Source organism: Poeciliopsis prolifica, unplaced genomic scaffold, assembly GCF_027474105.1.
Source record: "Poeciliopsis prolifica strain line A6 unplaced genomic scaffold, Auburn_PproV2 SCAFFOLD032, whole genome shotgun sequence".
Taxonomy (NCBI): Eukaryota; Metazoa; Chordata; class Actinopteri; order Cyprinodontiformes; family Poeciliidae; genus Poeciliopsis; species Poeciliopsis prolifica.
In genome coordinates, this window is record NW_026562407.1 from 1,538,655 (window position 1) to 1,555,361 (window position 16,707).

The 16,707-nt window shown below is 40.2% G+C and overlaps 1 protein-coding gene across 4 annotated transcripts; it reads left to right on the forward strand.

The window, feature by feature from the left end:
* Positions 1-366: 366 nt before the first annotated feature.
* Positions 367-15,991, forward strand: LOC129373251 (dynactin subunit 1-like). 4 transcript variants are annotated; one of them, XM_055051106.1, is made up of 32 exons: positions 367-507; positions 2,904-2,969; positions 3,050-3,244; positions 3,966-4,047; positions 4,138-4,169; positions 4,400-4,420; positions 4,832-4,855; positions 5,683-5,763; positions 6,651-6,800; positions 6,915-6,938; positions 8,036-8,233; positions 8,462-8,666; positions 8,744-8,822; positions 8,929-9,088; positions 9,167-9,271; positions 9,979-10,170; positions 10,251-10,367; positions 10,463-10,615; positions 10,692-10,852; positions 11,063-11,231; positions 11,484-11,552; positions 11,681-11,893; positions 11,988-12,149; positions 12,860-12,991; positions 13,066-13,191; positions 13,672-13,814; positions 13,888-14,051; positions 14,184-14,302; positions 14,458-14,653; positions 14,805-14,878; positions 15,420-15,509; positions 15,588-15,991. In XM_055051106.1, the coding sequence occupies exons 2-32, from the start codon at positions 2,928-2,930 to the stop codon at positions 15,723-15,725; spliced, it is 3,816 nt and encodes a 1,271-aa protein (XP_054907081.1). In that variant the 5' UTR covers positions 367-507; positions 2,904-2,927; the 3' UTR covers positions 15,726-15,991. The 4 variants fall into 4 exon arrangements, with proteins under 4 accessions (XP_054907081.1, XP_054907077.1, XP_054907080.1 ...); XM_055051102.1 differs by lacking the exon at positions 6,915-6,938 and having other exon boundaries at positions 401-507; XM_055051105.1 differs by lacking the exons at positions 4,832-4,855; positions 5,683-5,763 and having other exon boundaries at positions 401-507.
* Positions 15,992-16,707: the final 716 nt, after the last annotated feature.

Consider the following 16,707-nt stretch of genomic DNA (forward strand, 5'->3'; position numbering starts at 1 on the left):
CTAAGGCCAATAGCAGCATTACAAGAGATAGCTCAGTATTCAATAATTAGTCACCCCTCCATGATTATTGTCCTTTGTTGCATAAATTTTTATTTCCTGGAGAAAATGATCTGTAAAATATGTTATTCTAAAATGTGATAAAAACACCAGAAATGTTTCAACATAGAATAAAATTAATTTAATTAAAGACTGCTTAGGACAGGGAAATAAATATTTACTATTTTTAATAGATACATAAAATATACATAGAATATGATTTCATTATTTCTTGTTTGCTTTTGACGGAGGAGAATAATTGATTCCGGTCCTCACCGCTGGGTGGCGGTAGTGCGCCCTTATGTCCACCCTAAAACGAGAACAAGAACCACAACAACGGAAACGAGTTGTCATAAGCCGGAAGAGACTTGGATTAGCAAACCAGAGAATCTCAAAAACACCAGTGGGTCTGAATGCTTGGATGAAAGCTTGACAGAGCCACATTTGACAGCAGATTTCTCTGTTTGCCTGGTAAGAAACATTAAAAAGAAAAAAAGAAAAGCAACTCGATTTTTGCTTTGTTGGTTGCTAAATCTGTATAGCTTTCGAGTTTCAGTTGACTAGCTAGCTTTTTCCAGCAACTTCTTTAGCTTTTGGGTTTATCTATGAAGTTATAAATTTGTGAATCATCCAATTTATTTACAGAACCGTCTGTTATCGTCAAATTTGATTAATTTACGCAAGAATATTGTGTCTCACCGTTCATGACTTTTCTAACAGTGTAGCATTAGCAAAAGATGGCTAAGCCAGACTTGGTTGCATTTTATCCAGCAGATGCTGTAAAATGTATTCAGTTTTTTTTTACTATATGCAATTTTGTATTTCTGTAATCCGCATTAGTACCTGAAAGAGAATATGACATAAAACTACAAAATAGAAAATACACAACAAAGCGGAGTTGAAATAAAAAAGTTAATGTCTGACTGGAAAGTATTCAAAACAACATTTATGTAATAAATGCGTCTTCCGATAGTGCAAATAAAATAAGTTAGAAGGCATTAAATATGACTAATACTAAATACTTTACACTGGTGCAGACGTATCCAACTCTAACCCTCTGGTTTTGCAACTCTTTTCTCACGCTCCTCCAGTCAAATAGCTGACTTCCCTTTTGGTAATGAGCCATTCATTTGATTCAGGTGTGATGGAGAAGGGACACAGCTGCAGGTCGCAGAATGGTAGCTCTCGAGGATTAAACTTGTAAAATTTCGAAGGAACTCTGGCCTTTTTTAGACAGATTTTCTACAAAATATGGGATTGGAATTATTATAACCAGATTTGATCTCAGTTGTTAAAAGGTTGTCTCTATCAATTTGTCAAATTTTATTTACATGTTTATTTTCAGGTTCCAAATTTAAAGTCTAATGTGTACAAATATTTGCCACGAAGTAATAAACTGAAGGACATATTTACCTGTGACGATGTGTAAAAAGTATTTCAATCATAGGTTTGTATAAGTACTGCCTACTGGTGCTCACCAGTTAAGATTTCAATTGGTTCATCATTAATACATTTTGGGACTTCAGAATACAGTAAATCTCTACGGCCCATTATTGTTTAAAAAAAATTACACAACTTATTGGACCAGCTATTGTTTTTATCATTGAGACTAATTAAATGAGACTTCTGGTGTCTGAAAAAAACTGTGGCGTCTGCTCCCTTTTATGTCTTAAAACATTCTTCTAAGACCACAAAAAGCAGGAAAAAATGAACATTTTGAGACATATCTCTTAACACACTCTAATATGACCTAGTTAGAGGTTGTGACATTGTCACGCATTGTTTCAAATAGTGAGGACAAAACACACTGTACCTTAAATGACTAGTATGATCCTGTTAATCTCATCCATCTCTGGTTTGTGCAGAACATTTAGCTCAACATCTCATTATAAGTCAGCTGTGACGTTTTGTAATGTAGCGCAAAGATTCCGCCCTAAAGTCTCCTGATTTGCTGCTTTCACTTATCTTTGGGAGAGAGAGGAGGCAGGAATGTAAAACTAGACAAAACAAAGAGCGGCAGAAACTTTGAATGTTTTTTACTCGACTGGAAGGGAAACCTATTCCTGGTTGTAATCATGGCTATGAACAGAAGACATTCATATACGCCCCGGGTGAGTAACAGGTCGTATCAGTAACATGTCAAAGAATGACATGTTTAAGACACTGATGTTTCTTTATTTAATTAATATATAATTAGTAGGCTGTTTTAATATAAATGAAAAATAATCAATAAGTTTGTTATACTCACCATTCAGGAGATGCAGGACTCGTATTCATCGAAGCAAAATTTCAAGTCATTATTAACCAGTTTGTTGACTCCTAACTTGTTAAAATAATGCCAGTGTCTTGTGTTGGAACTTTGAAAGTAGAGGAATAATATATCTTAAATGTTTCTTTTTTTTTCCCTCACCGGCTGCCTAAGAATCCAAACCAGTGTGAATTAAAGTGTCCTACAGTCCTTTTAAAGCTTGTTGTCTTTCTCCCAGACCTACTTTGCTGATATAAGGGGCTCTTTGTATGAGATGTTGCTGCTTTTTTAGGATGTTTGTCGTCAGAGGACATATGACTGAGGATGTGACGCTGTCTCTGTTCTCGGCACCCTCAGGACTGTTGTTGAATACAGCCCTATTTTCCTGTTCATTTGGAGATGTTTTCAAGTCAAATACGTAAAGTAGTTTTTTATCATGCTCCTAATAAAACATATTAAACATCCAGAGTAGACTGGGATGAATATTTGGGCAAAAAAACAATACATTCTCTTGAATAAAACTTCTCCAACTGGTTATTGTGGTGTTTTTGTCCTATTTTACTTCACATTTCCATGGCTAATCAACTTTCTTCCCTCATATTTGTAATCTTCCCCTCAGCTGACCAGCCCATTGATCAGCAAAATGAGCAGCACCGGATCAGTAGAGAGTGTTAAACCTCCAAAGGTAGGTTGCTTTTTCAGAAGCCATAAAGGAAAGCAAATTCAGACTTCCTCAGAGTTAAAGTACTCCCATTATTCCTTCAGATCGGCTCCAAAGTCGAAGTGACTGGTAAGGGCCAGCAAGGCACCGTTGCTTACATCGGTGCCACCCTGTTTGCTTCGGGCAAATGGGTCGGCATCATTCTGGATGAGCCCAAAGGGAAGAACGACGGCACCGTGCAAGGAAAGCGCTACTTCACCTGTGAGGAAAATCACGGGATATTTGTCAGGTCATCCCAGGTTAGTGATGAACCATTACTCACCACCAGAGGGTGCCTCCAGGGGGTTTAATTTTCAGATAAGGAGCACTTCATCTTGAGAAACTAAAAGGATAATTTCAGATTAATCAGGTATTTTTGCTGCAAAACAAGAAAATTGGGCCTCTTCTAAAATGAACATATAATTTTTTTTCACGTCCTTATAAGCCAAAAATACCAGTTTGATAAGTTAGTGCATGACTGTTTAGCTTTTGCAAGGTTTAATACTGTAAATTTCTGAATTTCTGACACAGATAATAGACAATGGTATAATAGAGATTATATTTAAGGTCTTTAAATTTCAAATGAATTTCACATGAAATTGTTGACAGTTTTGTCCTGTGCTGCTTTCGTATAGGGTGGGTTCAGATGAAAAGTTCTGTTCAAAAAACAAATCAGCATATTTAAATCATAAGTAATAAACAAAATTAATTTACAATGAATAAATAAATAGAAAAAAATACATATTTTAATAATGACTTCATTTCTTTTTTTTATTTTACTTATAATTCTGAAAAGTGCAACATAAAGTAGTAATTATATTTACAGTAGTTTCCACTCTTCCTTACTTTTACTGTCAATTTTTCTAATACTTCTCTATAAAAAGGATTTTCTAATGTGTAACCAGATACAAATTATCTCACTTCTTTCATTGTTAATCAGTCACAGGCAATCTTCTCTACCTGGTGTTTATCTCTGTGCAGATCCAAGTCATCGATGATGGCTCTGCTGCCACCTCACCAGAAACCCCTGATGCCAGCTTGGCAAAGACGCTCAAACAAAAAGGTGAGAGACGAGCACAGAAATCTACAGCGGGGATGTTTGTGAAACATTAGTGTCAGAAGAAATTACAAAAGTCATCATTTGTCTTTCCAGACATTCCTGAGACTCCCAAAACAACAAAGCAGGTAGTAAAGGAAATGTATCCACATTGTTTCTATTTCTTCTTGTTTTAGAAAGTTAAGTGTTTAACTCTTTGGAAATTCAGTTAGTTTGAGCATTTTGAAGGTGAGAAAGTAACACAACATGCTGAAATGTTGTAAGTTCCAAATCTGAATTTTCGTCTGAGAAAAAATTTCCAAGTCGGCTCTCAGCATTTAGATTGACTTCTCTTTGTTTTTCTCAAAACTGTTTGCAGACACCAGCAAGCGTTAAGAAGGTATTGTTGTTTGAATTCAGCGCTTTTGCTTCGCCTCAGTTTTTCTTTATCGTACTTATGTAGTAATTAATCTCTTTCTTTTGAGCGATTCTTTTTTTACTTGCACGGACGTAAAAGCATTCTTGTTGTTCCCACCTTGGTTTCTTTTTTTTTATTCTGGATGTTGCTGCATGAATTCATATTTTCTTTGTCTGTCTTGCTTTAAATCTAGAAGATCACTGCTCAAAGGGCACTAAATTATGCATGCAGCAACTTGTGATCAATCTGTATGACTTAACATTGATTAATATGCTTTTTACCTGCTTCTAATCTTCTATTGTCCTTCATTGATGAATGTGTGTGTGCCTGTTTCCTTGCTTGCGGGTGCGTGTGTGAATCCACCTTTCCTTCAACTCTCTTCCTTCTTCCCAGTCCTCTACCCGCCGCTCTGCAAAGGTGAGCTCCTTCAAGGCAGACAGGACAGCTGAGGTTAACGACAGAGATGTGGGGTCTTTCTTTTTAGAGCAAATGTTTGCTGTAATGAACCAGGAAGTCCATTTTCAAACAGAAATGAAATCCAAATTGCATAAAAATAGTTGGGCCACTTTTTAGATTTGACTGTAAGTATTCGACTGTGAGTAATTTTATCCAGATGTTTTCTTCTGGGTGTGGAATATCAAGAAAAATAGTTAATTGAGAAGTCTGTGCTTTACTTATAATATTACGCATGCAATGGGACGTGAAATTTACCACATACCGCGGTGTTCTATCGCCCGACAATCTTGGGGTTGAATTTTTAATATATTTTGTGAACTACACCAAGTGGTCAAATTAATATTAACCAAATTGATCACAAAATACTCGTCGGTTTCGCTCTCGACAGGTTCGCCACAGTCAGTGCCGCGTTCAAACAGCCTTTATCAGAGCAGATTGAGCGTCTGCATAGTGTAGCATGAAATTAGGCAATTGTGATATCCGAGTACCACCGCTTTACCCCTTCACAGGGCTCCGATATAATTTTTTTAAACAATATTCATTTTTAAAAAGACCCAGCTATATGCCTACAAGGCCCGAAAAACTGATGTCAGGACATCTCTCATGTTCTAGTGTAAGATTCTATCCTAAAACACTTTTCACCTTCAAACCATGGAATGTTTTTCATATTATCTTTAGATAAGGATGGTGAGTATATTCTAACACAACAGGTTGACATTATTATCAATAAAGCCATGTAATGATGAGCTTTAGCCTGCAGCTAACACTCTCTAATCGTCCTCTGCTAGTGGAGCACGCCAAGTCTCTCGCCTGCTATCTCCCTCCCCTCCCTCTTGCCTCGTCCCACCCGCCCCACCATAAAGCTCCGGGTACGCTCTCTTTCTACCAGGCACCTAACGTGTCGCTTCACAAGGTGGTCGGTGTGAAAACGATTGCATTTTTTTTCTTGTCCTGCACTGGTGTTTTGGAGTGTGTAGCTGTGTTTCCATTACAAATGTGCGCAAAACGTTTTTGGTATTATGCGATAGTCAAAACAACACAATTTAGCAATTGTGTCGTTCCCATTAAACAAGAAATGCAATTTAAATCACACATGAAGTCATTAAAATCATGGATCTAAACACTTGCATGTGATATATCAATACTTCAGCCACAGCAATAGCACTCAGCCATCAGAGGAGAGGTCAGTGTTTTATTCACACTTTGGAGCGGCTACACAACGTAAACACGCAGCGTTTTGGGGAAGTTGTAGTTTGTGGTTTTTACAGAAGAGCTACTGATTCAACACATCTAAACTTTTGATCAGCTGTGCTATGCTGCGAGACCTCTTGTGGACCCAGCTGCACATTGTCTAAAGAGGCCAGTACCTACAAACATTCACATTGCAGCTGTTTACAAACGTGATGTGAAAAATGTTTTCATTGCAGTTTTACAAAATACACCAATCAAAAACCACCTCATCCTAAGGCATAATCTTTAAGAAAAAAACATGAGCTATTTTTTAAATTGCTGTGTTCTCCAGACAGAAGTTTAGTTTCGTTAATACCAATTTGCGCCATTTTATGGAAACGCAGCTAGTAAGTTTTCTTCCAAACTTGGGAAGTGATGGTTCTTCTCCTGGTGGAAACTTGGCTTAAGAGTTGTCTTTGCTGAGTCATTCTAAGATGCTCACTATAGAGAAAAGACTGTCTAAAATAGCCCATTATAAACCTTTTCCCGTCATTACCTTCCTTAACACAGCTATTTCCATTAACAGGCATCTCGTGAGAGCCTTTTAGCCTCTGTGCCTGCAGAGGACAGTGAGGTGAGCCTGTCCTCCCCGCAGGTGGCACTGGTAGCCCCTGTTACACCTCAGCCAAGCGGCTCTCCATCTATGGCTTCTCAAGCTCCAGTCACTCCCAGCAAGGTGGGAAGAACCGGGTCGTGCTTAATCATCACACATTTCATTAGTTTTTTGTTCTCCATCCTCCTCATTGTGTTTAATTTCTGTTGCATTTCATCCATGTTGTTGTTTAAGCAGGTGGAACCTGCCATTTCCAAGCAGGTAGAGTTCTTTTATGGCTTCATGCATGCTGGCATGAGTTTTCTTCCAAACTCAAGAGTAACTCTGATGTCTCAAGAGCAAAACATCTGACAACATCTAAGAACTTCTTGCATTTAATTGACATGATGCCACCTCCCTATCAGTTCAGTGTGTTTGTCAGCAACTGATTGGGAGTCACAGTTTGTCTGGGCATGAAACGCCCTTACAAGGAGGGACTGAACCCACCTTTACCTCCGATAAAGTTCTTATGCTTTCTCATTTTGAAATCATTGAGATAAAAGCTGTTAAACATTGTCAGTATAATAAGAGATCATTTAAGGCCTGCAAAAAATGTTAAATCAATAAATGCAGCTCATCTGTACAAAAGTAACTGCAAGTAAATCTAAATTTCTTTTGTCACCATTACAGCATAGTGGTTAAACCAAATATTATTGCATCAAGCTGGTTCCAAAACAATAAATGTGAGCTCTGGCTACAAATTAGTACAGTTTCATTGTAATGTAGTCAGTTTTCAGGCATGTGCTACAAATATTCAGGGAATTCACACAACGTCATGTCTGGATTCCCTGGGCTTAAAGCCCAGAAAAGTTACCACGTTCCACAAATTGTGCTGGCAAAAGCTCTCAGCCTTCAATGTTCAAATACTTGCTAATTTGACAGACATACATTTTTTGATCAGGCTATTTAGCACTCCTTATTTGGAATCTTTTCGGATTAGAACTTTGGGATTTAAAATAAATTTCTTTTTCACTGACCTGATGTATAGTTTCTGCAAATTTTTTTTCTTTTGTCTTTACTTGGATGGTGGATGATAAGGTAAAGAAAATAAAAAAGCCTCGCCATATGTCTTAGGTAAAGCAGTGAGCTTCACAACCTTCACTATAATAACCTTGTTTGTTTGTCGGAGGTTGAACGGTCTTCCTGTGGCATCTTGTCAATTGTGAGCATATACTGTTTCACTTTCGAAGACAAATCATCCACACATCCCTCATCTACAAGGGCTGAAAGACTCACTTTGGGTTTTTTTTTAATGATAACAGTCTCTTTCTGCTATTCAGTTTCAATCCTACAGTGACATAATTTTGTTTCTTTCTCAGGAGGAAGACTCGCTGCGAGCTCTCGTAAAGGATCTGGAGGAAAAGCTTGAGACTCTGAAGATAAAACGAACGGAGGACAAGGCCAAGCTGAAGGAGCTGGAGAAATACAAGATCCAGCTGGAGCAGCTGCAGGAGTGGAAGACCAAGATACAGGAGCAACAGGCAGATTTGCAGAAGCAGCTCAAAGAGGCCAAAAAGGTGTTTTATGGACTCATTTTACCTCATAACATTATCTGAAAAGAATTCACTCCATTTTCAGATTTGGTCATGTCACCACCACTTTCATTATTTCGTTAATCTTCATTAGAAAACCTCAATATGGCACACTGAGGTTTTATATTTCATGTTTCAAAGCACTGTAGTTGATTATGTTGTAAAGAATAAAATAAGTGAAACACAATTTGTTTATACCTTGTGATTTCGTAGGAAGCCCGGGAGGCGCAGGAGGCCAAAGACCGCTACATGGAGGAGATGGCAGACACGGCGGACGCCATCGAGATGGCAACGCTGGACAAAGAGATGGCTGAAGAGCGAGCGGAGTCGCTGCAAGTGGAGGTGGACTCGCTGAAGGAGCGAGTAGAAGAGCTTTCTATGGACCTGGAGATCCTCAGGCATGAGATTTCAGAGAAAGGTAGGAGAGGAGCTGCGTTAAATGACTTGGAGCCTCAGAGTGACTTTAATTTAACTCTGTATCCTTTACCTTAATAGGTACAGATGGAGCTGCCTCCAGTTATCAAGTAAAACAGCTGGAGGAGCAGAACAGCAGGCTGAAGGAAGCCTTGGTCAGGTAATAACCTTTAAAAAAATCTCAACAGGAGAAGAAATGATGTTTGAGTGACTTGAATCAGAATAGATTAAGCTAAATGTTGAGAACTGTTCTTGTTTTTACTCAGGATGCGCGACCTGTCGGCCTCAGAGAAACAGGAACACGTGAAGCTGCAGAAGCAGATGGAGAAGAAGAACACGGAGCTGGAGACTCTGAGGACTCAGAAGGAAAAACTGCAGGAAGAACTCAAACAGGCTGAAGCCACAGTGGATGAACTGAAAGAGCAGGTGGAGCAGCATCTGCTTTTAGAGAGATTTATGTATGAAGTCAAAATGTATAATTGTGTTTGTACAAACATTTCCCAGGTGGACGCTGCTCTGGGGTCAGAGGAGATGGTGGAGATGCTGACTGAGAGGAACCTTGACCTGGAGGAGAAAGTCAGGGAGATGAGAGAGACTGTCACTGATCTGGTCAGTTCTGCTGACTTTAAAATGTTCACAAATTATGGCTTTATGTTTACACTCAGGAAATGGAACTGAAATCTTTCACTGTCTAAAATCCATAGAAAATGATGCCTTTAAAAAAATTGTTAAGCAACATGTAATTAATTTGTATTTTCAAATTTAATCTGAGCCAAAAAACAGGTATTTAAGTCTCACCTAAATCTCTGATTGGTGGGAAAGTTGCACTGAAATGTGTTTGGTCTTTCAAAATAAAAGCCTATTTTAATTTTTTTGGGGATGATTGCGAGAGTGATTTCCACATCAGTAAAATAACTAAACATGTGTGAAAAGGGCTTGTTGGCCTATTTAAAAGTTATTTTTAAACATATTAGCCCCTTTTTATGCAAAAAGTCATTGCAAGATCCTAAATGTTAATATGCTAAAAGCTGTGATGGGAATATTTTCACTTTAAACTTATACTTTAAAAATATCCTGTACATTGGCTGCACTGTTGCTAGAAACTAATGGTGAAAAAGGGAGAATAAAGTTCACAGCAATTCATCTGAGGGGAACCTCAACCTGGAGGAGAAAATCATGTTGATGTGTTTTTTCTTGTTGTTTTTTTTTTAGTTCAGATTAAATCTGATGATTGTTGGGTATAAATAATTATTAAGGTTTAACTAGTGAGCCATTAAAATGCTTTGTTTCTAGTTAATTTTCTCCCAAATTGACAGGAAGCCATCAATGAAATGAACGATGAGCTGCAGGAAAACTCCAGAGAGACGGAGATGGAGCTGAGGGAGCAGCTGGACCTGAGCGCTGCGAAGGTTCGAGAGGCAGAGAAGAAGGTGGAAGCAGCTCAGGAGACCGTGGCCGACTACCAGCACACCATCAGTAAATACAGAGAGCTCACCGCCTCGCTTCAGGTGGGTGGAAGCGGAGAAACTCATCACGGTGTGTAGTGATGTGAAATGGTGAATTAACGGTGAGTTGTTTGGTCATCTAGGAAGCCAACAGGGAGCTGATCAGTCAGCAGAGTGCAAACACAGAGCAAACCCAACAGCCATCAGCGGAGCTGTTTGACTTCAAGATCAAGTTTGCTGAGACCAAAGCCTATGCAAAGGTTTGAGATCAGATTATTTAATAATCTGAGATTATCTGTGATGTTGGCTCACATTCTGATCTAAAACATACATGGGTGTGTTTGTGTGTGTTCAGGCCATTGAGATGGAGCTGAGGAAAATGGAGGTGGCTCAGGCGAACAGACAGGTTTCGCTGCTCACCTCCTTCATGCCGGACTCCTTCCTCCGTCATGGTGGAGATCACGACTGCATTCTGGTGCTGCTGCTCATCCCCAGGCTCATCTGTAAGGTATGAAGCACCACCACATTCACATTGATTTGCAGCCATCTTGTTTTTGCTAACCAGTACGTTCTCTCGTGCTAAGGCTGAGCTTATTAGTAAACAGGCTCATGAGAAGTTCGATCTGAGCGGCAGTCTGGTCCAGGGAACGGCGCTGAGAGGATCACCAGGAGAGCAGCGCAGCTTCGCCTCAGGACTGGTCTACTCCCTCGGCCTGCTGCAGGCCACTCTGCACAAATACGAGCAGTAAGTGCATAGATACATCTAACTAACGACTCTGCAGTATCAAAAATAATAAACAAGCTGGTTCTAGACCAGATACATTGTAAAAAAACTAAAAATGTTACCAAGTATTTTTGGGGGTGAAAGCAGAAGGAGCTGCAACAAAACAACATTCTGACTGATTAGTTTCAATGGTCTCTATAATTTTCTATTCCCCTGTTTCTTGGTTTCTAGGGCTCTGAACTACTGCAGCGTGGAAGTTTTCAAACGAATGGGAACGCTTTACACTGAAATGAGCTTCCATGAGCGCTCGCTGGATTACTTCATTGACTTGCTGCATAAAGATCAACTGGATGAGACTGTTCAGGTGGAACCCCTTACGAAGGCCATCAAATACTACCAGGTAGGAGCGAGTTGACCAACAAACCCCCATCATGTTTAAAGATTCACGATTTGTATCATCCTTGAATTGCACTTTGGGACCGCACAGAATCAATCCATGAATATTCCCTGGGCCACACTTTGGACATCCCTGCTCTTAAACTCTTGTGTATCTGAAAATTGTTTGTTTTATTCAATACAGTAAGGTGTAAAAATTGTCATCCAAGTGGAATTATACCAACACCAAGCATATTTTACGCGTTTCATCTCCTAGCAACTGTATAGCGTCCATTTGGCAGATCAGAATGAGGACTGCACCGTGCAGCTGGCTGATCACATTAAGGTACTTCAATTCTTATTCATAAAAAGTACAGTTTTGAAATTTAAATTGATGATAAATGCATTTTCAAGCAGTTTTATCAGTAAAACAATGTCATTAAATGTTCCTAATTTTCTGTTCTCTTACCTCAGTTCACCCAGGGAGCTCTGGACTGCATGGGGGTGGAGGTGGCGCGCCTGCGGGCGTTCCTGGCAGCAGGACAGGAGAGCTCAGGCCTTGCCGTCCTCCTGAAGGACCTGGACACTTCCTGCTCAGACATCAGACAGTTCTGTAAGAAGATCCGCCGCCGTATGCCTGGAACGGACGTGGCTGGAGTCCCTGCTGCCCTCAGCTTTGGGTCACAGGTGCAGAAAGATGCAGGATGATCATCAGCCTAAAGATGTCACTGATGCCTTCTTAAATGTATACAATAATACTGTTTTTGATGCGTTTCCTCAGGTGTCTGAGTCGCTGACGGAGTGCAGGCGTCAGCTGACCCGTGTGGTGGCGGTTCTGCAGGAAGTGGCTGCAGCCGGGGCTCAGATGGTGGCTCCGCTGGCAGAGCAGGAGGGCCTCAGCGCCCTGAAGCTGGAGGACATCACTTACAAGGCTGCAGAGCAGGTAGTCACACCGCAGTTTTATATTCCGCTTCATAACTACATTATACACTCTTTTGTTTTTAAAGAAGAAATGACAAAAGACAGAAAATATTTTCAAAAAGTGGGTTTCATTTCTTTCATCTCTTCTGTCAATTGTTCAACAAAGTTTTAGGAAATTTTATGGTATAGTCATAATATTACCCCCCCCAAAAAAACATTGTAAAAGTACAATTTCACAATTGCTTAATTTTTCTCATTTAAATTTTTTGTTTTGGAGTTCTCATAAAATTATCACTCTATTCTGGCAATACTAATGCTTTATTCTTATATTTTGTCCGAATTGTGTTCGACTTTATTCTTGTAATTTTACAATCCTACAAATGTTATCCTGGTAAATAAATTTAAAAAAAAAAAAGCAGCCTGGCCCTGAATTTCATGGTAAAGATTTCCAAATACACAAACAAGGTGGGGGTTCTGAGCACGCTGACATTATTCTTGAGTCATTGAAGCCCAAGGAGGGCAAAAATTAAATATTCAAAAATTCAATTAATCAGTAAAATTAATGTATTGCCCAAGCCTATGTCAGGATTTGTATTTATAAAAAGAATTTACAAATGAAAAGTGATTTTTCTCCTACCAAACGTAGAGAAATAGTTTGAAAGAGAATTAAAATCTGAGTTATTTTGGTAATTCCTCCACAAAACTGTCACTGACGCACATGTTTTCTCTAAGGTATTTGGCTCCCAGGGTGTGAACGGTCCAGAGCTTCTGCGACAGTCCTGCAGCTCCGTCATCACAACCATGAACAAGATGGCTACCGCGATGCAGGAAGGAGAGTATGATGCCGACAAACCACATGGAAAGGTATTGTGAGTCAATGCAGTGTGGAATCTAAGCACATGCTTGTTGTTCATCCTACACTTCATCCTCCTCTTCAGGCTCCGCCGGTGGAGAAGCGAGCCGCCATTGTCAGAGCGGAGATGACCGACGCAGAAGGTCTGGGAGTCAAACTAGAAGACAGAGAAACCGTCATTAAGGAGCTCAAGAAATCCCTCAAGATTAAGGTGACAAATGTTTCCTTCTTTTCACATTGTTCCAACACAGCCACTAACTTGAGGCTGCAGGTCCACACCGGACCTGCAGAAAATGTCTGAACAATCGGGGGAAATGAACTCTGATCTGTTCAAATTGGGCTAAATGTGGCAGGTGTGAATGCGCTCAGTCATTCACTCCACAGAACTGGCCTCTGAAACTGTGACGAATAGAAACATGTTGAAATCCATAAGAAGTCATTTTAGCGGTCTGCCATAAATATCTAGAAGAAACACAGCAAACTTGTTGAAGCAGGTAATCTGGTCAGATCAAATCAAAATGTTGGTTGATATGCAAAGCAAAACTATCAGTTCAAGGTGAAACACGGTGGTGGCAACATCATGCTGTGGAGACACCGACTCAATTTGAGCTACTATACAAAGAATGAGAAACTTCAAGTGCGTCATAAAACTTTTGCAAACCACTAAGAGCTGTGACTGTCGTCGTTCCAGGGTGAGGAGCTGAGCGAAGCCAACGTCCGCCTCAGCCTCCTGGAGAAGAAGCTGGACACGTCCACCAAGGACGCAGACGAACGCGTGGAGAAGATTCAGACAAAACTCGATGACAATCTCGCCCTGCTTAAGAAGAAAGAGAAGTAAGGAAGGATTTCAATACAGCAACATTTTTTTTTGTGCGTCTTATTTACCTTCTCCCTCCTCTGTGTGCAGGGAGTTTGAGGAGACGATGGACGCTCTGCAGGCGGATATTGACCAGCTGGAGGCAGAAAAGGCTGAGCTGAAGCTACGCATCCAAAACCAGTCAAAGATTACGATTGAAGGGCTGAGAGGCTCTCAGGGTTCAGGAATCGCCTCCATCGTTCAGGGATCTGCAAGTTTGTGCTCGTTTTTTTTTTTTTTTTTTTTTTTTATTCTCTAAAACAGGAAGTTTTGATCAAATTTGACAGGCTTGTTTACATTTAGAAAATGTCAGAATAAATATTTTCAACATTTCTTTTCTCCTGCAGGTCTGCCTGCAACCCTGGCAGGGCCAACACAGGTGGTGGACTCCCCTCTCCTCCGACAGCAGCTTGAGGTCCAGAGACTGGGCATTAAATACCTGAAGAATGAAAATAACAGGCTCAAGGTAAACTCAGTTTCAGTTTGATATCAGAGTAAGGGTGAGCAATAGATCAATTTTATTGACAAATCAAAATTTTGATTAAAATCTCAGCCCTATATCTTTGTGTTAAATTCAAGCTTTTGGTATAATGACCCACTTTATGTATATTTGACTGACAGGCGGAGAAGATGAAGGCTCAGCTCGCGTCCCTGCCCCCACTGTGCCCTCCGAAACTCCCACCGGTCTCCAAAGAAAGCTCATCGTCTCCAGAGGGACTGAACACGGGGATCTACCGCAGGACCGACCAGCTGCTGGCCACCCTGCTGAAGCTGAGTGCAGAGGTTAAGGTGGTGGACATCACAGGGAAGACGGCAGGTGACTGACGCACAGAACGGTTTTCCACTTCGTCTCAGTTTCAAACACTTCTATGTAGCTAATAAACTATTTTCTGATACATAAAATGCATTGAAATTTGATTCTAATGCAACAATGTGAAAAAGTTCTTGGTTTCTTTCCGGTCTCATAGTCAGCGCCAGCGCTCAGCTGCTGGAGCAAACGGCTCGCCTGAAGAATCTCAAAGACGCCCTGGACAAACTACAGGTACGTCTTTGCACTCTTCATGTTGTGCCTAAGAGAAATCCAAGGGTCCACTATAATGGAACTCTAGTCTGTATGCCTAGAAACTCTAGTTCGTTTGGGTAGGTGTAAATAAATTCTAATATGTGAACTCCAATCAAATCACAAACTGCTCCAAAAGCAGGAAGAAAACTATAGCGCAGGACATTCTTGGCAAATACAACCAAAACAAACATGCGAGTCTAAGGCTAGCAGGAGAAATTACTTGTGGTCTTTTGCCGAAGACAAGAGAAATCATACAACCGCTAAACTGTGATGCCATTACAGGTTTGTTTGCATTTCATGCCGTTGGGGAAGTTGCGCTCTGTGTCAGGTTTTGTTTCCTTCAGTGGTCCTTGGTGCAGCGCCACCACAGGCAAGGGGAAAACTGGTTGCTCGAAGGGTTTTGTTCAACCAGCTGGTGAAAGTGAATCGCGCCAGCTGTAAATGTAACAAACGTTGCAAAGTCCCGTAGGCACCTATCAGGTGTGAAAACATCCCAAAACTTATTCACTTTTTGTTTCAGGGTGAGGTGGCTGAACATGTGGTTTCAAACCAGCCAGGAGCAAAGGCTTCCTCCGACTTTGCCACATTCCCAGCGTCCGCTTTCATTAAGGTACAGCTACAGGAAACGCTTTTAGAAACAGATTTACTCTTTGTGCATCTGGATTGAACAGTTACTTTTTTTTCTCAGGCTAAGGAAGAGAAGCAAGGAGGAACGGTTTTTGTGGGTCGCGTTGCCATCCCTTGCACCCGCGGTCAGGAGCAAGTCCACCGTCTAGTCCTGTCGCAGCAGCAGCTGCAGCAAGTGCACAACCTCCTCATGATCTAAAGCCAGTGCTACCACTCCACCCAGCACTTCTCCTTAACGTTCTTGTTTTGTTTCAATACTACGCTCAGGAATCTGTGTCCTGTTAAAGCAAAGTTTCAAGCACTAATTCTTATAACTTAATGCCAGACTCCAGAATGTCATGCTATGAAGATGTGTTCATTTAAACTTTGAGGCTTTGCCAACATGTTCAAGTCAACTTTTCTTGTCTCTTCAACCTTTGAATACATTTGTATTTGTAATTCTGAATTAAAAGCATTTCACTTTAACTCGCAGCCTTTAATAGTTTTCTGTCTGGTTCAAAGTAATGGCTTAGAATCAATGGCATACAAACATTTTCAAGCTTTTAATCCTAATGGAACAAATGACCCTTCATATCTTTGTCATACTTTACATTTTCCATGCAGCTGTCCACTACAAGACACTTCAGAAAGCGACAATTTAATAAAGGTGTCTTACGACATCCACCAGCAGAATGTTCCCTTCTAGTTTGATCAGGGGTTCAAATTGGTAATTTCATAAATGGCACAACATAATGGAAAGAGGTTTTAGTAAAATATCCAATTAGATCTGAATTTTGACTTTCAGTAATTTATGAAAATATGCCTTTGCAAGCTTCTGATGTATTTAAAGAAAAGATCTCAAATACTATACACACAAGCTGCACCTTAATGGTAAGGTGCAGCAGGAATGTTCAAGATGGAGACTGGGTTTGAAACCCAGATAATTTGTTACAAATGTATCCAGCAATCACAGGGCAAAAGAATTAGAGCTCATGATCAACCACAACATGGGTTGAAAAGCCACTTGGCAAGAAAGAAGCTAAAACCAAAACTTAGTTAAGGCAGCCTTAAAGACTAAGTTTGCAAATGCTCATCCAGTTGAATCTCATTCTTGTAGATTTGTTCAAGTCATGAAACTAAGGTGTTTGACCAGAATAATCAAGACTGAGGAAAAAAAGCCTTGCCAACTTGAGGAAAGACTG

Excerpts from the sequence above, each read along its gene's own strand:
- LOC129373251 (XM_055051106.1), top strand. The coding sequence starts at position 2,928 with ATGAGCAGCACCGGATCAGTAGAGAGTGTTAAACCTCCAAAG. Across the intron at positions 10,853-11,062 it reads ACTCTGCACAAATACGAGCA|GGCTCTGAACTACTGCAGCG; the intron begins GTAAGTGCATAG and ends CTTGGTTTCTAG. Across the intron at positions 11,553-11,680 it reads AGCTGGCTGATCACATTAAG|TTCACCCAGGGAGCTCTGGA; the intron begins GTACTTCAATTC and ends CTCTTACCTCAG.